This window comes from Oncorhynchus gorbuscha, linkage group LG22, assembly GCF_021184085.1.
Source record: "Oncorhynchus gorbuscha isolate QuinsamMale2020 ecotype Even-year linkage group LG22, OgorEven_v1.0, whole genome shotgun sequence".
Lineage (NCBI taxonomy): Eukaryota > Metazoa > Chordata > Actinopteri > Salmoniformes > Salmonidae > Oncorhynchus > Oncorhynchus gorbuscha.
In genome coordinates, this window is record NC_060194.1 from 13,977,513 (window position 1) to 14,004,408 (window position 26,896).

A 26,896-nucleotide genomic window follows, 5' to 3' on the forward strand; every position below is an offset into this window, starting at 1 on the left:
TAAGCAAAAAAGATCATCAAAGACAACAGCCACCCGAGCCACTGCCTGTTCACACCGCTACCATCCAGAAGGTGAGGTCAGTACAGGTGCATCGAAGCTGGGACCGAGAGACTGAAGAACAGCTTCTATCTCAAGGCCATCAGACTGCTCTCCTACATGGAGACCCAATCACTGGTCACGTTAACAAATGGATCACTCGTCACTTTAAACGATGCCACTTAATAATGTTTACATATCTTATAATACTCATATCATATTTATGTACTGTATTTTATACCATCTATTGCACCGTGCCTATGCAGCTTGGCCGTTGTTCACTGTGGAACCGCATATGTACATTTTCTCATTCACCCATTTTAGATGTGTGTATTAGCTGTAGTTGTTGGGGAACTGTTAGATTACTTGTTAGATATTACTGCACTGTCGGGAACCAGAAGCACAAACATTTCGCTACACTCACATTAACATCTGCTAACCATGTGTATGTAAGAAATAACATGTGATTTGATTTGAACATGTGTGCCAATTAAAGATCTTGACTAATCAGATGCAAGGCCAAATTAGCGCATAATCCAGCCCAGGTGTGCAGCCTGGTTGTTTGATAAAAGCTACCCCAGTTTCATCAATTGTAGCATAGCAGAGGCACGCTGTCCTCTAACCTACAGAGTCACATTAGTTGTTGGCATGGGACTCATGATGGCAAACATGCTCAGGTTATTGTTCAAGCAACTGGTTTGGTTTTTACTTGTGAAAAACTTCTTAATCTCTCCTGCTTTGTCAAATACTTATAGCACTGACACATGGCAACAACTTCCAAGGCGAACACCGCAATTTGACAATCGTCCACGCTTTAAACAGCCTCCACTCCAACAAACAGTTTCAAGGCCAGTTCGAGTAGAAACTGTCGCTGTGACGTGCCAGTCAGACTCCATGGAGATAGTCGTGAAGGCTGATCTGTTTAAACTCGGTAATCTAATCGACGTGGATGACCTGCGACTTGGAGTTGAACAGTACCAAGACCAAGAGCCGTGTAGGGCTACAGCTTCAGCAGCCGGAGATGAGTACAGAATATTTGCAGCACTTTCGGACTGTGGAACCAAGTACATGGTAATATATATATATTTTAAATCAGTAGTTGACTTCTTGAAACAACCTTCTCTTAAATGCTGCTTTGTGACTCCACAGCTGAACGAAGACTCATTGATCTACGCAAACCTCCTCAGATATACACCCAGAACCACACCAGATGGCGTTATTCGAATGGCTGGTGCTGTAATCCCAATTGAGTGTCATTATGAAAGGTGAGTTTAGGCTATACTGTTGTATGACGGTCATAGGAATCCTGCGTTGACCTATTGGTGTATTTACCGGTCTGTACTTTCTGTTTCAGGAAGTACAGTTTGGACAGCTCTTCTCTCCAGCCGACCCGGATCCCTTTCACCGCCACAGTGTCTGCTGAAGACACCCTGCAGTTCTCACTGACGCTTATGACAAGTGGGTATATAAATCCTGGGCTGCATTTCGCAGGGTCCAATTTTGTTGACCATTCAGATAATAAATCAAAAGGATACAATGGCGCTCTCCCAGAAGCTTGGTAAAACCCGTGAATTGAATGTTAAGATATCAAATGTATTTATATAGCCCTTCTTACATCAGCTGATATGTCAAAGTGCTGTACAGAAACCCAGCCTAAAACCGCAAGCAATGTAGGTGTAGAAGCACTGTGGCTAGGAAACTCCCTAGAAAGGCTCTGAGGGGTGGCCAGTCCTCTTCTAGCTGTGCCGGGTGGAGATCATAACAGAACATGGCAACGATGTTCAAATAATAATCACAGAAGTTGTCGAGGGTGCAACAGGTCAGCACCTCAGGAGTAAATGTCAGTTGGCTTTTCATAGCCGATCATTGAGAGTATCTCTACCGCTCCTGCTGTCTCTAGAGTTGAAAACGGCAGGTCTGGAACAGGTAGCACGTCCGGTGAACAGGTCAGGGTTCCATAGCCGCAGGCAGATTATAAATGTACTATGTAGCACAAATGCCCCTCTGACATGCAAAATACGGAATCACATCAGACAACTGTTATTGGGGACACTTCTGTCTGCAACGTTATACAGTTTGCCTCCTAAACATGGCCCTCATTTTAATCCATTATTAGATGCTCACTAGTTGAGCGCCTATTGACAATATGTTCTGGCCGGGGTAGTTTTAATAGCGACTCTCGTTCGTAACTTTAAAACGAATCGGTTGCAGTACGGTCTTTCTTTACTGCCATTTCCTTTCCAGGTGACTGGCTCTATGAGCGGGGTTCTGGAGTCTACTTCCTGGGTGATCTCATCAACATTGAGGCGTCTGTCAGGGTTGCTCACCACACCAGGCTCAGGGTCTTTGTTAGCAGCTGCGTGGCCACACTGGACCCTGATAGCAACTCTGTCCCCAGATATGTCTTCATTGAGAGTGATGGGTAAGCAGGGGGATGGCTTAGAACGACTATTATCCGGCTGGCCCGTAGAGAAAGATGGAATATGCCATTTGAGGACTTCCACCATTTTTAAAGTAGTCAACTGGTTTCTTTGAGACTTCTCAATTGGTTACTAAGGAAGATGCCCCAATATTTATTTTAATATAATCTCCCTCCAGGTGCTTGATGGATTCCCAGCTGCCTGGTTCCCGCTCTGGTTTCATGCGTAGAACCCAGGACAACAAGCTCGGGTTCCACATTGATGCCTTTAGGTTCCACCAGGGGACAGGGCAGAGGTGAGGGCGGTATTTAATAAAAACAATGTTGTAGAGGCCATTATGGGTACTGTAGTTAAATTATTCTACAGTAACATAATTTACAGACATTATGTAGGCTACTGTGATTCTACATCTTTGTTTTGCTTATCCTGTTTTTCACAGCTGTACATCACTTGCCACCTTATGGCAGTCCCTGTCATGGACCATGCAGAGCCTAGCAACAAGGCATGCTCCTTCATTGATGGCAGGTGGGATAAGTCACATTTCCTTAGCTACTGTTACTGGGCTGTGAGCTATTCATTGGAATAACCATAGCTTTTTAAAAAAGTGATGTGTTCTTGGTCCATGAGTAGATCTTTCATACATTTCAGATGGAGGTCTGCTGATGAGAATGATTTGCTATGTGGGCGTTGTCCAAGCCTGAGTAGACAGAAGGGCGTTGTTCAAGCTCCAGCACAACGTCCCCTCAGTCCAAGACTAGGTGGTAGCCAACTTGAACCTCGTGTCTACCGCAACAAATCCTCAGCCTCTGGTGACAATTGGAGTATTGGGATGAAGGCCAAGAAAGGTGTATTTGACATCTTAATCCCTCTATTCCATCACCACCTTCTCAAAACACATTTCAGGGGCGGGACCTTCCCCCAATTTCCATCTCAACCATATTCGAGAACCAATTGAGTGTCTTGACTGCAAATGTATGTGTTTAATTAATGTGTTGTCATTTTAGTATGGGACCAGGATACTACTTTGGGCCCCATGATGGTCCTCCCAAGTAAACAGAAGAGCACACCTCTATCTCCACGGACGAGTGGAGGTATCTATATACCTGGCTTCCCTGCCTCAACAGGGGACAGGAAGCCCGTATCACCTGGCAGTCGTTGGCGTGGCATGGACTTCAAGAGAGGTAATTTAACTCTGACATGGCATAATCTTATTCCTTATGTAGGTGCACTACCTTTGAACGGGTAGTCTTGAGAACCCAACCCTAGGCAACAGCAGTAACTAGGGTCTGGTTTCAATGACTGACTCGTTTGGCAACTTCTCCCAACAAATCACGAGGCAGAACGTCATGATTTGAAACCACATTTTTCAGGGAATACCTTTGCAGTGGTTTTAGTGAAGGTAGTTGAGGCAAACTAGCCACTTGCATAATGCACTCATTAAAAATAACTGATCTCAATCTTGCTAGATATTTTGTATGTATTCAAGCGGATAAGGTAGTGACATAGGCAGACTTAGTTCCTCTATGCCAAACTCTCATTCTAGTACGTACAGAAGTGTAAAGCCAGTTTTTTAAATTGTGTGGGAGGCAACCAGGATGTCTAGACTATTGTCCAGACCATGATGCACTGGTCAAAAGTAGTACACTCTATAGGTCATCATTTCGAACACCTGTCTTTTCGTATCCCTATAGGCTAGCAATTCTGCCAACACTGGCTGTGTTAATCTGTTACATTTAATTCCAGGACCTTATTTCGCCCAATCCCAAAATGAGGCTAGTCCCTTGGGCCCAAGGGTCGGACCCAACAACGAGCACGGTCTCGTTAGCTCTGCAACATATGATGGCTTCATCAGGCAGAAAGAACTAATCGCCCAACGAGGTAATGACAGTACGTTACTGTTTTGAATGTATGATAATTGCATGTAGGCTCTGTGCTAAATTGTCTGTTCTCAGAGCTGGAGGCCACTCCAGACCCTGAGATGATTCCTACACCTGAGCCCATTGGAGACCTTGAGGTTACCACAGAGAAAGAGGGTCTGGGTGAAGAGGAGGATCAGTATGAGATTGGAACCTATTGAAAGGGTATGTATGGGATGATGGTACTGCTATTATAGAGGGAAATAACCTGCACATGGCAAGCAGGTTAGCACTTATTGGGATGGCTCCACAGAATATTCACTAGCTGGCACAGCCACAAGGTAATAAAATATGATTTTTAAACATTAACCTCACTGCCAACCCTAATGTCTAACATTTAATTAAAAGCATACATTGTTACAATGTAGCCAATTTTGACTTTCCATCTGGCACATCGAGTGGAAATCTCTCAGTTCTGCCTCCAGGACAATACAGTCTCAATAAATGTCAACCTGCACATGGCAATTGCCAGTATCACTTTTAAATATCTGCTTTTGATGTGGTTTCATAAAGAAGGGATCTGTTCCCAGTCACTATCCACTTTCTAGAATTGGAAGGCGTTGTTGTGGTGGCCCATAATAGACTTGCTCCAAGCAGCAGCACACCAACTCACTGAGGTTGGTGCCGGTCCTGATGTCCCAGCACACAAGGAGGATGACCCTACAACAAAGTGACATAAGCACCACATCTGCTCCTGGCGAACTCAACCAGTGAAGGGACTACCACAACACTGAGACGATATCTCAAGAGATGCCTGTTAATCTCTTTGAAAAATAAATGATTTAATGCTACTTTGACTGACTTTCTGTCTTCACCATTATGCACTACACGATATTGCATGAGTAATCTGAAATATTGCCTTTGTTAAAGTGAGGGCCTGTTGATGCCAACGGACATTTCCTAGCTTAGTCTTTGGTCTGTATTGTTTGCGTAGCCAGACATCACATCCTGGATTAATGTGACTCTGTCCCGAGGTTCCTGATTGAGCATGTAAGCTACAGGGCATTCTGAGACATTGGGCTTGCTATGAAGGGTCTGAGGAATGGGTGGACTGCTCAAGGGGTTGGTGTCCCTTAATTGGGGAGACCGGGCTTGTGGTAACTGCAGTGGAATGGTATCAAACCCATGGTTTCCAAGTGTTTGCCATTCGTGCCGTTCCTCCCTCAACCTCCACTGGCGGACTGGAATCGGCACTGGTATTTCTAACTGGTCCTTTTCCTTAAGGAGTATCTTTAATTCTGTGCATAACACTTGAATCTTTTAACAGATTTTTGGATATAAATATGAACTTTATCGAACATGTATTGTGTAACATGAAGCCCTATGAGTGCCATCTGATGCACATCAAAGGTTAGTGACTAGTCTCTCTCTGCTTTTTGACTCTTCTTTGGCTGGAAAATGTGTTTTGTTTTGACTAGGCTCTGGCCTAACAATCATATGGTGTGCTTTTGCTGTAAAGCCTTTTTGAAATCTGACACAATGGGTAGATTAACAAGAAGTTCAGCTTTAATTTAGTGGTTTGCACTTGTGAATATATGAAAGTTAAATGTACTGTTCTAGTCCTCCACAAATCCATATACTTCCGGCGCCGACAGAGATGGCCGCCTCGCTTCGCGTTCCTAGGAAACTATGCAGTTATTTTTTTTAACGTGTTATTTCTTACATTAGTACCCCAGGTCATCTTAGGTTTCATTACATAGTCGAACTACTGAATATAAGATCAGCGTCAACTCACCATCAGTACGACCAAGAATATGTTTTTCGCGACGCGGATCCTGTGTTCTGCCTTACAAACAGGACAACGGAATGGATCGCATGCAGCGACCCAAAAACGACTCCGAAAAAGAGGGAAACGAGGCGGTCTTCTGGTCAGACTCCGGAGACGGGAACACCGTGCACCACTCCCTAGCATTCTTCCTGTCAATGTCCAGTCTCTTGACAACAAGGTTGATGAAATCCGAGCAAGGGTAGCATTCCAGAGGGACATCAGACTGTAACGTTCTGTGCTTCACGGAAACATGGCTCACTGGAGAGACGCTATCCGAAGCGGTGCAGCCAACAGGTTTCTCCACGCATCGCGCCGACAGAAACAAACACCTTTCTGGTAAGAAGAGGGGGGGGCGTATACCTTATGGCTAACGAGACATGGTGTGATGAAAGAAACATACAGGAACTCAAATCCTTCTGTTCACCTGATTTAGAATTCCTCACAATCAAATGTACACCGCATTATCTACCAAGAGAATTCTCTTCGATCATAATCACAGCCGTATATATCCCCCCCCAAGCAGACACATCGATGGCTCTGAACAAACTTTATTTAACTCTTTGCAAACTGGAAACCATTTATCCGGAGGCTGCATTCATTGTACCTGGGGATTTTAACAAGGCTAATCTGAAAACAAGACTCCCTAAATTTTATCAGCATATCGATTGCGCAACCAGGGGTGGAAAAACCTTGGATCATTGTTACTCTAACTTCCGCGACGCATATAAGGCCGTGCCCTGCCCCCCTTTCGGGAAAGCTGACCACGACTCCATTTTGCTGATCCCTGCCTACAGACAGAAACTAAAACTAGAGGCTCCCATGCTGATGTCTGTCCAACGCTGGTCCGACCAAGCTGACTCCACACTCCAAGACTGTTTCCATCACGTGGACTGGGATATGTTTCGTATTGCGTCAGATAACAACATTGACGAATACGCTGATTCGGTGTGCGAGTTCATTAGAACGTGCGTTGAAGATGTCGTTCCCATAGCAACGTTTAAAACATTCCCTAACCAGAAACCGTGGATTGATGGCAGCATTCGCGTGAAACTGAAAGCGCGAACCACTGCTTTTAATTAGGGCAAGGTGTCTGGTAACATGACCTAATACAAACAGTGCAGCTATTCCCTCCGCAAGGCTATCAAACAAGCTAAGCGTCAGTACAGAGACAAAGTAGAATCTCAATTCAACGGCTCAGACACAAGAGGCATGTGGCAGGGTCTACAGTCAATCACGGACTACGGGAAGAAATCCAGCCCAGTCACGGACCAGGATGTCTTGCTCCCAGGCAGACTAAATCACTTTTTGCCCGCTTTGAGGACAATACAGTGCCACTGACACGGCCTGCAACGAAAACATGCGGTCTCTCCTTCACTGCAGCCGAGGTGAGTAAGACATTTAAACGTGTTAACCCTCGCAAGGCTGCAGGCCCAGACGGCATCCCCAGCCGCGCCCTCAGAGCATGCGCAGACCAGCTGGCCGGTGTGTTTACGGACATATTCAATCAATCCCTATACCAGTCTGCTGTTCCCACATGCTTCAAGAGGTCCACCATTGTTCCTGTTCCCAAGAAAGCTAAGGTAACTGAGCTAAACGACTACCGCCCCGTAGCACTCACTTCCGTCATCATGAAGTGCTTTGAGAGACTAGTCAAGGACCATATCACCTCCACCCTACCTGACACCCTAGACCCACTCCAATTTGCTTACCGCCCAAATAGGTCCACAGAGGATGCAATCTCAACCACACTGCACACTGCCCTAACCCATCTGGACAAGAGGAATACCTATGTGAGAATGCTGTTCATCGACTACAGCTCAGCATTCAACACCATAGTACCCTCCAAGCTCGTCATCAAGCTCGAGACCCTGGGTCTCGACCCCGCCCTGTGCAACTGGGTACTGGACTTCCTGACGGGCCGCCCCCAGGTGGTGAGGGTAGGTAACAACATCTCCTCCCCGCTGATCCTCAACACTGGGGCCCCACAAGGGTGCGTTCTGAGCCCTCTCCTGTACTCCCTGTTCCACGACGTGGCCACGCATGCCTCCAACTAAATCATCAAGTTTGCGGACGACACAACAGTGGTAGGCTTGATTACCAACAACGACGAGACGGCCTACAGGGAGGAGGTGAGGGCCCTCGGAGTGTGGTGTCAGGAAAATAACCTCACACTCAACGTCAACAAAACTAAGGAGATTATTGTGGACTTCAGGAAACAGCAGAGGGAACACCCCCCTATCCACATTGATGGAACAGTAGTGGAGAGGGTAGCAAGTTTTAAGTTCCTCGGCATACACATCACAGACAAACTGAATTGGTCCACTCACACAGACAGCATCGTGAAGAAGGCGCAGCAGCGCCTCTTCAACCTCAGGAGGCTGAAGAAATTCGGCTTGTCAACAAAAGCACTCACAAACTTCTACAGATGCACAATCGAGAGCATCCTGGCGGGCTGTATCACTGCCTGGTACGGCAACTGCTCCGCCCTCAACCGTAAGGCTCTCCAGAGGGTAGTGAGGTCTGCACAACGCATCACCGGGGGCAAACTACCTGCCCTCCAGGACACCTACACCAACCGATGTTACAGGAAGGCCATAAAGATCATCAAGGACATCAACCACCCGAGCCACTGCCTGTTCACCCCGCTATCATCCAGAAGGCGAGGTCAGTACAGGTGCATCAAAGCTGGAACCGAGAGACTGAAAAAACAGCTTCTATCTCAAGGCCATCAGACTGTTAAACAGCCACCACTAACATTAAGTGGCTGCAGCCAACATACTGACTCAACTCCAGCCACTTTAATAATGGGAATTGATGGGAAATGATGTAAAATATATCACTAGCCACTTTAAACAATGCTACCTAATATAATGTTACATACCCTACATTATTCATCTCATATGCATACGTATATACTGTACTCTATATCATCGACTGCATCCTTATGTAATACATGTATCACTAGCCACTTTAACTATGCCACTTTGTTTACATATTCATCTCATATGTATATACTGTACTCGATACCATCTACTGTATCTTGCCTATGCTGCTCTGTACCATCACTCATTCATATATCCTTATGTACATATTCTTTATCCCCTTACACTGTGTATAAGACAGTAGTTTAGGAATTGTTAGTTAGATTACTTGTTGGTTATTACTGCATTGTCGGAACTAGAAGCGCAAGCATTTCGCTACACTCGCATTAACATCTGCTAACCATGTGTATGTGACAAATAAAATGTGATTTGATTTGATTTACACAACACAATCTGTCCATGTGGTCGATGACCGCTACTAGGTAATGTCCATTTGAGTAAACAAACATTTCCCTTTGAAAGTGTGCTAAAATTGGGCCAAAAAAAATACATTACCCTACTGATTATATCTATAATTATAGTCCTTGCATGAATGTGTTTCTTGAACAAATACAAGATCTGCGTTGCAGTCCTTAAAAAATAAAAAAAAGCATTTATCTTCAACAGGTTTCGTATCCCCCTGGCATTCAAGTCCATATCTATAGAATAGAAAAATCTTTAATCTCAACTCAACCCTCTATAAAAAGTTACTTCATATATGTATTAACAAGTCTTAACTTGTATTTTTATTTTATTTCACCTTTATTTAACCAGGTAGGCAAGTTCTCATTTACAACGGCGACCTGGCCAAGAAAGCATAGCAGTGTGAACAGAGAACAGAGTTACACATGGAGTAAACAATAAACAAGTCAGCACAGTTGTAAAAAAAGTCTATATCCATTGTGTGCAAAAGGCATGAGGTAGGCAAATAATGACAATTAAGCAGATTAACACGAGTGATAAATGATCAGATGGTCATGTGCAGGTATAGATACTGGTGTGCAAAAGAGCAGAAAAGTAAAAAACAGTATGGGGATGAGGTAGGTAAATTGGGCTGGCTATTTACCGATGGACTATGTACAGCTGCAGCGATCGGTTAGTTGCTCAGATAGCAGGTGTTTAAAGTTGGTGAGGGAGATAAAAGCCTCCAACTCCAGCGATTTTTGCAATTCGTTCCAGTCACAGGCAGCAGAGAACTGGAAGGAAAGGCGGCCAAATGAGGTGTTGGCTTTAGGGATGATCAGTGAGACACCTGCTGGAGCGCGTGCTATGGGTGGGTGGTGTTGCCATCGTAACCAGTGAACTGAGATAAGGCGGAGCTTTACCTTGCATGGACTTGTAGATGACCTGGAGCCAGTGGGTCTGGCGACGAATATGTAGCGAGGGTCAGCCGACTAGAGCATACAGGTTGCAGTGGTGGGTGGTATAAGGTGCTTTAGTAACAAAACGGATGGCACTGTTATAAACTGCATCCAGTTTGCTGAGTAGAGTATTGGAAGATATTTTGTAGATGACATCGCCGAAGTCGAGGATCGGTAGGATAGTCAGTTTTACTAGGGTAAGTTTGGCGGAGTGAGTGAACGAGGCTTTGTTGCGGAATAGAAATCCGACTCTCTAGATTTGATTTTAGATTGGAGATGTTTGATATGAGTCTGGAAGGAGAGTTTACAGTCTAGCCAGACACCTAGGTACTTATAGATGAACACATATTCTAGGTCGGAACCATCCAGGGTGGTGATGCTAGTCGGGCGTGCGGGTGCAGGCAGCGAACGGTTGAAAAGCATCCATTTGGTTTTACTAGCGTTTAAGAGCAGTTGGAGGCCAAGGAAGGAGTGTTGTATGGCAGTGAAGCTCGTTTGAAGGTTAGATAGCACAGTGGAAGGGCCAGAAGTATACAGAATGGTGTTGTCTGCGTAGAGGTGGATCAGGGAACAGCAAGAGCAACATCATTGATATATACAGAGAAGGCCCGAGAATTGAACCCTGTGGCACCCCCATAGAGACTGCCAGAGGACCGGACAACATGCCCTCCGATTTGACACACTGAACTCTGTCTGCAAAGTAGTTGGTGAACCAGTCAAGGCAGTCATTAGAAAAACCGAGGCTACTGAGTCTGCCGATAAGAATATGGTGATTGACAGAGTCGAAAGCCTTGGCCAGGTCGATGAAGACGGCTGCACAGTAGTCTTTTATCGTATGATATCGTTTAGTACCTTGAGCGTGGCTGAGGTACACCCGTGACCGGCACGGAAACCAGATTGCACAGCGGAGAAGGTACGGTGGGATTCACGATGGTCAGTGATCTGTTTGTTGACTAGGCTTTCGAATACCTTAGATAGGCAGGATGGATATAGGTCTGTAACAGTTTGGGTCCAGGGTGTCTCCCCCTTTGAAGAGGGGGATGACTGCGGCAGCTTTCCAATCCTTGGGGATCTCAGATGATATGAAAGAGAGGTTGAACAGGCTGGTAATAGGGGTTGCGTCAATGGCGGCGGATAGTTTAAGAAATAGAGGGTCCAGATTGTCAAGACCAGCTGATTTGTACGGGTCCAGGTTTTGCAGCTCTTTCAGAACATCTGCTATCTGGATTTGGGTAAAGGAGAAGCTGGGGAGGCTTGGGCGAGTAGCTGCGGGGGGGAGCTGTTGGCCGAGGTTGGAGTAGCCAGGAGGAAGGCATGGCCAGCCGTTGAGAAATGCTTGTTAAAGTTTTCGATTATCATGGATTTATCAGTGGTGACCGTGTTACCGAGCCTCAGTGCAGTGCGCAGCTGGGAGGAGGTGCTCTTGTTCTCCATGGACTTTTCAGTGTCTCAGAACTTTTTGGAGTTAGAGCTACAGGATGCAAATTTCTCCTTGACAAATGCTAGCCTTTGCTTTCCTGACTGACTGCGTGTAATGGTTTCTGACTTCCCTGAACAGCTGCATATCACGGGGCTGTTCGATACTAATGCAGAACGCCATTTTGTGTTGGTTAAGGGCAGTCAGGTCTGGGGAGAACCAAGGGCTATATCTGTTCCTGGTTCTAAATTTATTGAATGGGGCATGCTTATTTAAGATGGTTAGGAAGGCATTTAAAAAAAATACTCAGGCATCCTCTACTGACGGGATGAGATCAATATCCTTCCAGGATACCCCGGCCAGGTCGATTAGAAAGGCCTGCTCGCTGAAGTGTTTCAGGGAGCGTTTGACATTGATGAGTGGAGGTCGTTTGACCGCTGACCCATTACGGATGCAGGCAATGAGGCAGTGATCGCTGAGATCTTGGTTGAAGACAGCAGAGGTGTATTTAGAGGGCAAGTTGGTTAGAATGACATCTATGAGGGTGCCCGTGTTTAAGGCTTTGGGGAGGTACCTGGTAGGTTCATTGATCATTTGTGTGAGATTGAGGGCATCAAGCTTAGATTGTAGGATGGCTGGGGTGTTAAGCATGTTCCAGTTTAGGTCGCCTAGCAGCACGAGCTCTGACGATAGATGGGGGGCAATCAGTTCACATATGGTGTCCAGAGCACAGCTGGGGGCAGAGGGTGGTCTACGGGCGGCAACGGTGAGAGACTTGTTTTTAGAGAGGTGGATTTTTAAAAGTAGAATTTCAAATTGTTTGGGTACAGACCTGGATAGTAGGACAGACCTCTGCGGGCTATCTTTGCAGTAGATTGCAACACCGCCCCCTTTGGCAGTTCTATCTTCTCTGAAAATGTTGTAGTTTGGGATGAACATTTCAGAATTTTTGGTGGTCTTCCTAAACCAGGATTCAGACACAGCTCGAACAGTGTGTGGAGTGTGCCGTCAGGAATACAACTTCTCACTCAACGTCAAAAAAGATGATGGGTTCGATCCCGGGACCACCCATACGTAGAATGTATGCACACATGACTGTAAGTCGCTTTGGATAAAAGCGTCTGCTAAATGGCATATATTATGATCGTGGACATCAGGAAACAGCTGAAGGAGCCCCCCACCTACATCGAAGGGACACCAGTGGAGAAAGTGGAAAGTTCCTCGGCATACACATTAACGACAAACTGAAATGGTCCACCCACACAGACAGTGTGGTGAAGAAGGTGCAACAGCGCCTCTTCAACCTCAGAAGGCTGAAGAAATGTGGCTTGTCACCCAAAACCCTGACTAACTTTTACAGATCCACAATCGAGAGCCTCCTGTCAGGAACTATAACAGCCTGGTATAGCAACTGCTTGCCCTCAACCGCAAGGCTCTATCAGAGGGTGGTGCGGTCTGCACAACGCATCACCGGGGGCAAACTACCTGCCCACCATGACATCTATAGCACCCGATGTCACAGGTAAGCAAAAAAAGATCATCAAAGACAACAGCCACCCGAGCCACTGCCTGTTCACACCGCTACCATCCAGAAGGTGAGGTCAGTACAGGTGCATCGAAGCTGGGACCGAGAGACTGAAGAACAGCTTCTATCTCAAGGCCATCAGACTGCTCTCCTACATGGAGACCCAATCACTGGTCACGTTAACAAATGGATCACTCGTCACTTTAAACGATGCCACTTAATAATGTTTACATATCTTATAATACTCATATCATATTTATGTACTGTATTTTATACCATCTATTGCACCGTGCCTATGCAGCTTGGCCGTTGTTCACTGTGGAACCGCATATGTACATTTTCTCATTCACCCATTTTAGATGTGTGTATTAGCTGTAGTTGTTGGGGAACTGTTAGATTACTTGTTAGATATTACTGCACTGTCGGGAACCAGAAGCACAAACATTTCGCTACACTCACATTAACATCTGCTAACCATGTGTATGTAAGAAATAACATGTGATTTGATTTGAACATGTGTGCCAATTAAAGATCTTGACTAATCAGATGCAAGGCCAAATTAGCGCATAATCCAGCCCAGGTGTGCAGCCTGGTTGTTTGATAAAAGCTACCCCAGTTTCATCAATTGTAGCATAGCAGAGGCACGCTGTCCTCTAACCTACAGAGTCACATTAGTTGTTGGCATGGGACTCATGATGGCAAACATGCTCAGGTTATTGTTCAAGCAACTGGTTTGGTTTTTACTTGTGAAAAACTTCTTAATCTCTCCTGCTTTGTCAAATACTTATAGCACTGACACATGGCAACAACTTCCAAGGCGAACACCGCAATTTGACAATCGTCCACGCTTTAAACAGCCTCCACTCCAACAAACAGTTTCAAGGCCAGTTCGAGTAGAAACTGTCGCTGTGACGTGCCAGTCAGACTCCATGGAGATAGTCGTGAAGGCTGATCTGTTTAAACTCGGTAATCTAATCGACGTGGATGACCTGCGACTTGGAGTTGAACAGTACCAAGACCAAGAGCCGTGTAGGGCTACAGCTTCAGCAGCCGGAGATGAGTACAGAATATTTGCAGCACTTTCGGACTGTGGAACCAAGTACATGGTAATATATATATATTTTAAATCAGTAGTTGACTTCTTGAAACAACCTTCTCTTAAATGCTGCTTTGTGACTCCACAGCTGAACGAAGACTCATTGATCTACGCAAACCTCCTCAGATATACACCCAGAACCACACCAGATGGCGTTATTCGAATGGCTGGTGCTGTAATCCCAATTGAGTGTCATTATGAAAGGTGAGTTTAGGCTATACTGTTGTATGACGGTCATAGGAATCCTGCGTTGACCTATTGGTGTATTTACCGGTCTGTACTTTCTGTTTCAGGAAGTACAGTTTGGACAGCTCTTCTCTCCAGCCGACCCGGATCCCTTTCACCGCCACAGTGTCTGCTGAAGACACCCTGCAGTTCTCACTGACGCTTATGACAAGTGGGTATATAAATCCTGGGCTGCATTTCGCAGGGTCCAATTTTGTTGACCATTCAGATAATAAATCAAAAGGATACAATGGCGCTCTCCCAGAAGCTTGGTAAAACCCGTGAATTGAATGTTAAGATATCAAATGTATTTATATAGCCCTTCTTACATCAGCTGATATGTCAAAGTGCTGTACAGAAACCCAGCCTAAAACCGCAAGCAATGTAGGTGTAGAAGCACTGTGGCTAGGAAACTCCCTAGAAAGGCTCTGAGGGGTGGCCAGTCCTCTTCTAGCTGTGCCGGGTGGAGATCATAACAGAACATGGCAACGATGTTCAAATAATAATCACAGAAGTTGTCGAGGGTGCAACAGGTCAGCACCTCAGGAGTAAATGTCAGTTGGCTTTTCATAGCCGATCATTGAGAGTATCTCTACCGCTCCTGCTGTCTCTAGAGTTGAAAACGGCAGGTCTGGAACAGGTAGCACGTCCGGTGAACAGGTCAGGGTTCCATAGCCGCAGGCAGATTATAAATGTACTATGTAGCACAAATGCCCCTCTGACATGCAAAATACGGAATCACATCAGACAACTGTTATTGGGGACACTTCTGTCTGCAACGTTATACAGTTTGCCTCCTAAACATGGCCCTCATTTTAATCCATTATTAGATGCTCACTAGTTGAGCGCCTATTGACAATATGTTCTGGCCGGGGTAGTTTTAATAGCGACTCTCGTTCGTAACTTTAAAACGAATCGGTTGCAGTACGGTCTTTCTTTACTGCCATTTCCTTTCCAGGTGACTGGCTCTATGAGCGGGGTTCTGGAGTCTACTTCCTGGGTGATCTCATCAACATTGAGGCGTCTGTCAGGGTTGCTCACCACACCAGGCTCAGGGTCTTTGTTAGCAGCTGCGTGGCCACACTGGACCCTGATAGCAACTCTGTCCCCAGATATGTCTTCATTGAGAGTGATGGGTAAGCAGGGGGGGATGGCTTAGAACGACTATTATCCGGCTGGCCCGTAGAGAAAGATGGAATATGCCATTTGAGGACTTCCACCATTTTTAAAGTAGTCAACTGGTTTCTTTGAGACTTCTCAATTGGTTACTAAGGAAGATGCCCCAATATTTATTTTAATATAATCTCCCTCCAGGTGCTTGATGGATTCCCAGCTGCCTGGTTCCCGCTCTGGTTTCATGCGTAGAACCCAGGACAACAAGCTCGGGTTCCACATTGATGCCTTTAGGTTCCACCAGGGGGACAGGGCAGAGGTGAGGGCGGTATTTAATAAAAACAATGTTGTAGAGGCCATTATGGGTACTGTAGTTAAATTATTCTACAGTAACATAATTTACAGACATTATGTAGGCTACTGTGATTCTACATCTTTGTTTTGCTTATCCTGTTTTTCACAGCTGTACATCACTTGCCACCTTATGGCAGTCCCTGTCATGGACCATGCAGAGCCTAGCAACAAGGCATGCTCCTTCATTGATGGCAGGTGGGATAAGTCACATTTCCTTAGCTACTGTTACTGGGCTGTGAGCTATTCATTGGAATAACCATAGCTTTTTAAAAAAGTGATGTGTTCTTGGTCCATGAGTAGATCTTTCATACATTTCAGATGGAGGTCTGCTGATGAGAATGATTTGCTATGTGGGCGTTGTCCAAGCCTGAGTAGACAGAAGGGCGTTGTTCAAGCTCCAGCACAACGTCCCCTCAGTCCAAGACTAGGTGGTAGCCAACTTGAACCTCGTGTCTACCGCAACAAATCCTCAGCCTCTGGTGACAATTGGAGTATTGGGATGAAGGCCAAGAAAGGTGTATTTGACATCTTAATCCCTCTATTCCATCACCACCTTCTCAAAACACATTTCAGGGGCGGGACCTTCCCCCAATTTCCATCTCAACCATATTCGAGAACCAATTGAGTGTCTTGACTGCAAATGTATGTGTTTAATTAATGTGTTGTCATTTTAGTATGGGACCAGGATACTACTTTGGGCCCCATGATGGTCCTCCCAAGTAAACAGAAGAGCACACCTCTATCTCCACGGACGAGTGGAGGTATCTATATACCTGGCTTCCCTGCCTCAACAGGGGACAGGAAGCCCGTATCACCTGGCAGTCGTTGGCGTGGCATGGACTTCAAGAGAGGTAATTTAACTCTGACATGGCATAATCTTATTCCTTATGTAGGTGCACTACCTTTGAACGGGTAGTCTTGAGAACCCAACCCTAGGCAACAGCAGTAACTAGGGTCTGGTTTCAATGACTGACTCGTTTGGCAACTTCTCCCAACAATTCACGAGGCAGAACGTCATGATTTGAAACCACATTTTTCAGGGAATACCTTTGCAGTGGTTTTAGTGAAGGTAGTTGAGGCAAACTAGCCACTTGCATAATGCACTCATTAAAAATAACTGATCTCAATCTTGCTAGATATTTTGTATGTATTCAAGCGGATAAGGTAGTGACATAGGCAGACTTAGTTCCTCTATGCCAAACTCTCATTCTAGTATGTACAGAAGTGTAAAGCCAGTTTTTTAAAATTGTGTGGGAGGCAACCAGGATGTCTAGACTATTGTCCAGACCATGATGCACTGGTCAAAAGTAGTACACTCTATAGGTCATCATTTCGAACACCTGTCTTTTCGTATCCCTATAGGCTAGCAATTCTGCCAACACTGGCTGTGTTAATCTGTTACATTTAATTCCAGGACCTTATTTCGCCCAATCCCAAAATGAGGCTAGTCCCTTGGGCCCAAGGGTCGGACCCAACAACGAGCACGGTCTCGTTAGCTCTGCAACATATGATGGCTTCATCAGGCAGAAAGAACTAATCGCCCAACGAGGTAATGACAGTACGTTACTGTTTTGAATGTATGATAATTGCATGTAGGCTCTGTGCTAAATTGTCTGTTCTCAGAGCTGGAGGCCACTCCAGACCCTGAGATGATTCCTACACCTGAGCCCATTGGAGACCTTGAGGTTACCACAGAGAAAGAGGGTCTGGGTGAAGAGGAGGATCAGTATGAGATTGGAACCTATTGAAAGGGGTATGTATGGGATGATGGTACTGCTATTATAGAGGGAAATAACCTGCACATGGCAAGCAGGTTAGCACTTATTGGGATGGCTCCACAGAATATTCACTAGCTGGCACAGCCACAAGGTAATAAAATATGATTTTTAAACATTAACCTCACTGCCAACCCTAATGTCTAACATTTAATTAAAAGCATACATTGTTACAATGTAGCCAATTTTGACTTTCCATCTGGCACATCGAGTGGAAATCTCTCAGTTCTGCCTCCAGGACAATACAGTCTCAATAAATGTCAACCTGCACATGGCAATTGCCAGTATCACTTTTAAATATCTGCTTTTGATGTGGTTTCATAAAGAAGGGATCTGTTCCCAGTCACTATCCACTTTCTAGAATTGGAAGGCGTTGTTGTGGTGGCCCATAATAGACTTGCTCCAAGCAGCAGCACACCAACTCACTGAGGTTGGTGCCGGTCCTGATGTCCCAGCACACAAGGAGGATGACCCTACAACAAAGTGACATAAGCACCACATCTGCTCCTGGCGAACTCAACCAGTGAAGGGACTACCACAACACTGAGACGATATCTCAAGAGATGCCTGTTAATCTCTTTGAAAAATAAATGATTTAATGCTACTTTGACTGACTTTCTGTCTTCACCATTATGCACTACACGATATTGCATGAGTAATCTGAAATATTGCCTTTGTTAAAGTGAGGGCCTGTTGATGCCAACGGACATTTCCTAGCTTAGTCTTTGGTCTGTATTGTTTGCGTAGCCAGACATCACATCCTGGATTAATGTGACTCTGTCCCGAGGTTCCTGATTGAGCATGTAAGCTACAGGGCATTCTGAGACATTGGGCTTGCTATGAAGGGTCTGAGGAATGGGTGGACTGCTCAAGGGGTTGGTGTCCCTTAATTGGGGAGACCGGGCTTGTGGTAACTGCAGTGGAATGGTATCAAACCCATGGTTTCCAAGTGTTTGCCATTCGTGCCGTTCCTCCCTCAACCTCCACTGGCGGACTGGAATCGGCACTGGTATTTCTAACTGGTCCTTTTCCTTAAGGAGTATCTTTAATTCTGTGCATAACACTTGAATCTTTTAACAGATTTTTGGATATAAATATGAACTTTATCGAACATGTATTGTGTAACATGAAGCCCTATGAGTGCCATCTGATGCACATCAAAGGTTAGTGATTATTGTCTCTCTCTGCTTTTTGACTCTTCTTTGGCTGGAAAATGTGTTTTGTTTTGACTAGGCTCTGGCCTAACAATCATATGGTGTGCTTTTGCTGTAAAGCCTTTTTGAAATCTGACACAATGGGTAGATTAACAAGAAGTTCAGCTTTAATTTAGTGGTTTGCACTTGTGAATATATGAAAGTTAAATGTACTGTTCTAGTCCTCCACAAATCCATATACTTCCGGCGCCGACAGAGATGGCCGCCTCGCTTCGCGTTCCTAGGAAACTATGCAGTTATTTTTTTTAACGTGTTATTTCTTACATTAGTACCCCAGGTCATCTTAGGTTTCATTACATAGTCGAACTACTGAATATAAGATCAGCGTCAACTCACCATCAGTACGACCAAGAATATGTTTTTCGCGACGCGGATCCTGTGTTCTGCCTTACAAACAGGACAACGGAATGGATCGCATGCAGCGACCCAAAAAAAACGACTCCGAAAAAGAGGGAAACGAGGCGGTCTTCTGGTCAGACTCCGGAGACGGGAACACCGTGCACCACTCCCTAGCATTCTTCCTGTCAATGTCCAGTCTCTTGACAACAAGGTTGATGAAATCCGAGCAAGGGTAGCATTCCAGAGGGACATCAGACTGTAACGTTCTGTGCTTCACGGAAACATGGCTCACTGGAGAGACGCTATCCGAAGCGGTGCAGCCAACAGGTTTCTCCACGCATCGCGCCGACAGAAACAAACACCTTTCTGGTAAGAAGAGGGGCGGGGGCGTATACCTTATGGCTAACGAGACATGGTGTGATGAAAGAAACATACAGGAACTCAAATCCTTCTGTTCACCTGATTTAGAATTCCTCACAATCAAATGTACACCGCATTATCTACCAAGAGAATTCTCTTCGATCATAATCACAGCCGTATATATCCCCCCCCCCCCCCAAGCAGACACATCGATGGCTCTGAACAAACTTTATTTAACTCTTTGCAAACTGGAAACCATTTATCCGGAGGCTGCATTCATTGTACCTGGGGATTTTAACAAGGCTAATCTGAAAACAAGACTCCCTAAATTTTATCAGCATATCGATTGCGCAACCAGGGGTGGAAAAACCTTGGATCATTGTTACTCTAACTTCCGCGACGCATATAAGGCCGTGCCCTGCCCCCCCTTTCGGGAAAGCTGACCACGACTCCATTTTGCTGATCCCTGCCTACAGACAGAAACTAAAACTAGAGGCTCCCATGCTGATGTCTGTCCAACGCTGGTCCGACCAAGCTGACTCCACACTCCAAGACTGTTTCCATCACGTGGACTGGGATATGTTTCGTATTGCGTCAGATAACAACATTGACGAATACGCTGATTCGGTGTGCGAGTTCATTAGAACGTGCGTTGAAGATGTCGTTCCCATAGCAACGTTTAAAACATTCCCTAACCAGAAACCGTGGATTGATGGCAGCATTCGCGTGAAACTGAAAGCGCGAACCACTGCTTTTAATTAGGGCAAGGTGTCTGGTAACATGACCTAATACAAACAGTGCAGCTATTCCCTCCGCAAGGCTATCAAACAAGCTAAGCGTCAGTACAGAGACAAAGTAGAATCTCAATTCAACGGCTCAGACACAAGAGGCATGTGGCAGGGTCTACAGTCAATCACGGACTACGGGAAGAAATCCAGCCCAGTCACGGACCAGGATGTCTTGCTCCCAGGCAGACTAAATCACTTTTTTGCCCGCTTTGAGGACAATACAGTGCCACTGACACGGCCTGCAACGAAAACATGCGGTCTCTCCTTCACTGCAGCCGAGGTGAGTAAGACATTTAAACGTGTTAACCCTCGCAAGGCTGCAGGCCCAGACGGCATCCCCAGCCGCGCCCTCAGAGCATGCGCAGACCAGCTGGCCGGTGTGTTTACGGACATATTCAATCAATCCCTATACCAGTCTGCTGTTCCCACATGCTTCAAGAGGTCCACCATTGTTCCTGTTCCCAAGAAAGCTAAGGTAACTGAGCTAAACGACTACCGCCCCGTAGCACTCACTTCCGTCATCATGAAGTGCTTTGAGAGACTAGTCAAGGACCATATCACCTCCACCCTACCTGACACCCTAGACCCACTCCAATTTGCTTACCGCCCAAATAGGTCCACAGAGGATGCAATCTCAACCACACTGCACACTGCCCTAACCCATCTGGACAAGAGGAATACCTATGTGAGAATGCTGTTCATCGACTACAGCTCAGCATTCAACACCATAGTACCCTCCAAGCTCGTCATCAAGCTCGAGACCCTGGGTCTCGACCCCGCCCTGTGCAACTGGGTACTGGACTTCCTGACGGGCCGCCCCCAGGTGGTGAGGGTAGGTAACAACATCTCCTCCCCGCTGATCCTCAACACTGGGGCCCCACAAGGGTGCGTTCTGAGCCCTCTCCTGTACTCCCTGTTCCACGCACGTGGCCACGCATGCCTCCAACTAAATCATCAAGTTTGCGGACGACACAACAGTGGTAGGCTTGATTACCAACAACGACGAGACGGCCTACAGGGAGGAGGTGAGGGCCCTCGGAGTGTGGTGTCAGGAAAATAACCTCACACTCAACGTCAACAAAACTAAGGAGATTATTGTGGACTTCAGGAAACAGCAGAGGGAACACCCCCCTATCCACATTGATGGAACAGTAGTGGAGAGGGTAGCAAGTTTTAAGTTCCTCGGCATACACATCACAGACAAACTGAATTGGTCCACTCACACAGACAGCATCGTGAAGAAGGCGCAGCAGCGCCTCTTCAACCTCAGGAGGCTGAAGAAATTCGGCTTGTCAACAAAAGCACTCACAAACTTCTACAGATGCACAATCGAGAGCATCCTGGCGGGCTGTATCACTGCCTGGTACGGCAACTGCTCCGCCCTCAACCGTAAGGCTCTCCAGAGGGTAGTGAGGTCTGCACAACGCATCACCGGGGGCAAACTACCTGCCCTCCAGGACACCTACACCAACCGATGTTACAGGAAGGCCATAAAGATCATCAAGGACATCAACCACCCGAGCCACTGCCTGTTCACCCCGCTATCATCCAGAAGGTGAGGTCAGTACAGGTGCATCAAAGCTGGAACCGAGAGACTGAAAAACAGCTTCTATCTCAAGGCCATCAGACTGTTAAACAGCCACCACTAACATTAAGTGGCTGCAGCCAACATACTGACTCAACTCCAGCCACTTTAATAATGGGAATTGATGGGAAATGATGTAAAATATATCACTAGCCACTTTAAACAATGCTACCTAATATAATGTTACATACCCTACATTATTCATCTCATATGCATACGTATATACTGTACTCTATATCATCGACTGCATCCTTATGTAATACATGTATCACTAGCCACTTTAACTATGCCACTTTGTTTACATATTCATCTCATATGTATATACTGTACTCGATACCATCTACTGTATCTTGCCTATGCTGCTCTGTACCATCACTCATTCATATATCCTTATGTACATATTCTTTATCCCCTTACACTGTGTATAAGACAGTAGTTTAGGAATTGTTAGTTAGATTACTTGTTGGTTATTACTGCATTGTCGGAACTAGAAGCGCAAGCATTTCGCTACACTCGCATTAACATCTGCTAACCATGTGTATGTGACAAATAAAATGTGATTTGATTTGATTTACACAACACAATCTGTCCATGTGGTCGATGACCGCTACTAGGTAATGTCCATTTGAGTAAACAAACATTTCCCTTTGAAAGTGTGCTAAAATTGGGCCAAAAAAAAATACATTACCCTACTGATTATATCTATAATTATAGTCCTTGCATGAATGTGTTTCTTGAACAAATACAAGATCTGCGTTGCAGTCCTTAAAAAAAAAAAAAAGCATTTATCTTCAACAGGTTTCGTATCCCCCTGGCATTCAAGTCCATATCTATAGAATAGAAAAATCTTTAATCTCAACTCAACCCTCTATAAAAAGTTACTTCATATATGTATTAACAAGTCTTAACTTGTATTTTAATTTTATTTCACCTTTATTTAACCAGGTAGGCAAGTTCTCATTTACAACGGCGACCTGGCCAAGAAAGCATAGCAGTGTGAACAGAGAACAGAGTTACACATGGAGTAAACAATAAACAAGTCAGCACAGTTGTAAAAAAGTCTATATCCATTGTGTGCAAAAGGCATGAGGTAGGCAAATAATGACAATTAAGCAGATTAACACGAGTGATAAATGATCAGATGGTCATGTGCAGGTATAGATACTGGTGTGCAAAAGAGCAGAAAAGTAAAAAACAGTATGGGGATGAGGTAGGTAAATTGGGCTGGCTATTTACCGATGGACTATGTACAGCTGCAGCGATCGGTTAGTTGCTCAGATAGAAGGTGTTTAAAGTTGGCGAGGGAGATAAAAGCCTCCAACTCCAGCGATTTTTGCAATTCGTTCCAGTCACAGGCAGCAGAGAACTGGAAGGAAAGGTGGCCAAATGAGGTGTTGGCTTTAGGGATGATCAGTGAGACACCTGCTGGAGCGCGTGCTATGGGTGGGTGGTGTTGCCATCGTAACCAGTGAACTGAGATAAGGCGGAGCTTTACCTTGCATGGACTTGTAGATGACCTGGAGCCAGTGGGTCTGGCGACGAATATGTAGCGAGGGTCAGCCGACTAGAGCATACAGGTTGCAGTGGTGGGTGGTATAAGGTGCTTTAGTAACAAAACGGATGGCACTGTTATAAACTGCATCCAGTTTGCTGAGTAGAGTATTGGAAGATATTTTGTAGATGACATCGCCGAAGTCGAGGATCGGTAGGATAGTCAGTTTTACTAGGGTAAGTTTGGCGGAGTGAGTGAAGGAGGCTTTGTTGCGGAATAGAAATCCGACTCTCTAGATTTGATTTTAGATTGGAGATGTTTGATATGAGTCTGGAAGGAGAGTTTACAGTCTAGCCAGACACCTAGGTACTTATAGATGAACACATATTCTAGGTCGGAACCATCCAGGGTGGTGATGCTAGTCGGGCGTGCGGGTGCAGGCAGCGAACGGTTGAAAAGCATCCATTTGGTTTTACTAGCGTTTAAGAGCAGTTGGAGGCCAAGGAAGGAGTGTTGTATGGCAGTGAAGCTCGTTTGAAGGTTAGATAGCACAGTGGAAGGGCCAGAAGTATACAGAATGGTGTTGTCTGCGTAGAGGTGGATCAGGGAACAGCAAGAGCAACATCATTGATATATACAGAGAAGGCCCGAGAATTGAACCCTGTGGCACCCCCATAGAGACTGCCAGAGGACCGGACAACATGCCCTCCGATTTGACACACTGAACTCTGTCTGCAAAGTAGTTGGTGAACCAGTCAAGGCAGTCATTAGAAAAACCGAGGCTACTGAGTCTGCCGATAAGAATATGGTGATTGACAGAGTCGAAAGCCTTGGCCAGGTCGATGAAGACGGCTGCACAGTAGTCTTTTATCGTATGATATCGTTTAGTACCTTGAGCGTGGCTGAGGTACACCCGTGACCGGCACGGAAACCAGATTGCACAGCGGAGAAGGTACGGTGGGATTCACGATGGTCAGTGATCTGTTTGTTGACTAGGCTTTCGAATACCTTAGATAGGCAGGATGGATATAGGTCTGTAACAGTTTGGGTCCAGGGTGTCTCCCCCTTTGAAGAGGGGGATGACTGCGGCAGCTTTCCAATCCTTGGGGATCTCAGATGATATGAAAGAGAGGTTGAACAGGCTGGTAATAGGGGTTGCGTCAATGGCGGCGGATAGTTTAAGAAATAGAGGGTCCAGATTGTCAAGACCAGCTGATTTGTACGGGTCCAGGTTTTGCAGCTCTTTCAGAACATCTGCTATCTGGATTTGGGTAAAGGAGAAGCTGGGGAGGCTTGGGCGAGTAGCTGCGGGGGGGGGAGCTGTTGGCCGAGGTTGGAGTAGCCAGGAGGAAGGCATGGCCAGCCGTTGAGAAATGCTTGTTAAAGTTTTCGATTATCATGGATTTATCAGTGGTGACCGTGTTACCGAGCCTCAGTGCAGTGCGCAGCTGGGAGGAGGTGCTCTTGTTCTCCATGGACTTTTCAGTGTCTCAGAACTTTTTGGAGTTAGAGCTACAGGATGCAAATTTCTCCTTGACAAATGCTAGCCTTTGCTTTCCTGACTGACTGCGTGTAATGGTTTCTGACTTCCCTGAACAGCTGCATATCACGGGGGCTGTTCGATACTAATGCAGAACGCCATTTTGTGTTGGTTAAGGGCAGTCAGGTCTGGGGAGAACCAAGGGCTATATCTGTTCCTGGTTCTAAATTTATTGAATGGGGCATGCTTATTTAAGATGGTTAGGAAGGCATTTAAAAAAAATACTCAGGCATCCTCTACTGACGGGATGAGATCAATATCCTTCCAGGATACCCCGGCCAGGTCGATTAGAAAGGCCTGCTCGCTGAAGTGTTTCAGGGAGCGTTTGACATTGATGAGTGGAGGTCGTTTGACCGCTGACCCATTACGGATGCAGGCAATGAGGCAGTGATCGCTGAGATCTTGGTTGAAGACAGCAGAGGTGTATTTAGAGGGCAAGTTGGTTAGAATGACATCTATGAGGGTGCCCGTGTTTAAGGCTTTGGGGAGGTACCTGGTAGGTTCATTGATCATTTGTGTGAGATTGAGGGCATCAAGCTTAGATTGTAGGATGGCTGGGGTGTTAAGCATGTTCCAGTTTAGGTCGCCTAGCAGCACGAGCTCTGACGATAGATGGGGGGCAATCAGTTCACATATGGTGTCCAGAGCACAGCTGGGGGCAGAGGGTGGTCTACGGGCGGCAACGGTGAGAGACTTGTTTTTAGAGAGGTGGATTTTTAAAAGTAGAATTTCAAATTGTTTGGGTACAGACCTGGATAGTAGGACAGACCTCTGCGGGCTATCTTTGCAGTAGATTGCAACACCGCCCCCTTTGGCAGTTCTATCTTCTCTGAAAATGTTGTAGTTTGGGATGAACATTTCAGAATTTTTGGTGGTCTTCCTAAACCAGGATTCAGACACAGCTCGAACAGTGTGTGGAGTGTGCCGTCAGGAATACAACTTCTCACTCAACGTCAAAAAAGATGATGGGTTCGATCCCCGGGACCACCCATACGTAGAATGTATGCACACATGACTGTAAGTCGCTTTGGATAAAAGCGTCTGCTAAATGGCATATATTATGATCGTGGACATCAGGAAACAGCTGAAGGAGCCCCCCCCCCCACCTACATCGAAGGGACACCAGTGGAGAAAGTGGAAAGTTCCTCGGCATACACATTAACGACAAACTGAAATGGTCCACCCACACAGACAGTGTGGTGAAGAAGGTGCAACAGCGCCTCTTCAACCTCAGAAGGCTGAAGAAATGTGGCTTGTCACCCAAAACCCTGACTAACTTTTACAGATCCACAATCGAGAGCCTCCTGTCAGGAACTATAACAGCCTGGTATAGCAACTGCTTGCCCTCAACCGCAAGGCTCTATCAGAGGGTGGTGCGGTCTGCACAACGCATCACCGGGGGCAAACTACCTGCCCACCATGACATCTATAGCACCCGATGTCACAGGTAAGCAAAAAAAGATCATCAAAGACAACAGCCACCCGAGCCACTGCCTGTTCACACCGCTACCATCCAGAAGGTGAGGTCAGTACAGGTGCATCGAAGCTGGGACCGAGAGACTGAAGAACAGCTTCTATCTCAAGGCCATCAGACTGCTCTCCTACATGGAGACCCAATCACTGGTCACGTTAACAAATGGATCACTCGTCACTTTAAACGATGCCACTTAATAATGTTTACATATCTTATAATACTCATATCATATTTATG

The 26,896-nt window shown here is 45.8% G+C and overlaps 1 protein-coding gene and 1 pseudogene across 3 annotated transcripts; both read left to right on the top strand.

The window, feature by feature from the left end:
- Nucleotides 1-623: 623 nt before the first annotated feature.
- Nucleotides 624-5,163, top strand: LOC124009827 (annotated as a pseudogene). Its single transcript, XR_006834325.1, has 11 exons — nt 624-1,107; nt 1,186-1,301; nt 1,391-1,494; nt 2,281-2,458; nt 2,635-2,751; nt 2,896-2,981; nt 3,105-3,301; nt 3,461-3,637; nt 4,200-4,334; nt 4,409-4,537; nt 4,903-5,163. The product of XR_006834325.1 is annotated as a zona pellucida sperm-binding protein 3-like (transcript).
- Nucleotides 5,164-13,927: 8,764 nt separating this feature from the next.
- On the top strand, nt 13,928-18,471 carry LOC124009815 (zona pellucida sperm-binding protein 3-like). Of its 2 annotated transcripts, none has more exons than XM_046321999.1 (11): nt 13,928-14,410; nt 14,489-14,604; nt 14,694-14,797; nt 15,584-15,761; nt 15,940-16,057; nt 16,202-16,287; nt 16,411-16,607; nt 16,767-16,943; nt 17,507-17,641; nt 17,716-17,845; nt 18,198-18,471. In XM_046321999.1, the coding sequence occupies exons 1-10, from the start codon at nt 13,988-13,990 to the stop codon at nt 17,838-17,840; spliced, it is 1,659 nt and encodes a 552-aa protein (XP_046177955.1). In that variant the 5' UTR covers nt 13,928-13,987; the 3' UTR covers nt 17,841-17,845; nt 18,198-18,471. The 2 variants fall into 2 exon arrangements, with proteins under 2 accessions (XP_046177955.1, XP_046177953.1); XM_046321997.1 differs by having other exon boundaries at nt 17,716-17,844; nt 18,211-18,471.
- Nucleotides 18,472-26,896: the final 8,425 nt, after the last annotated feature.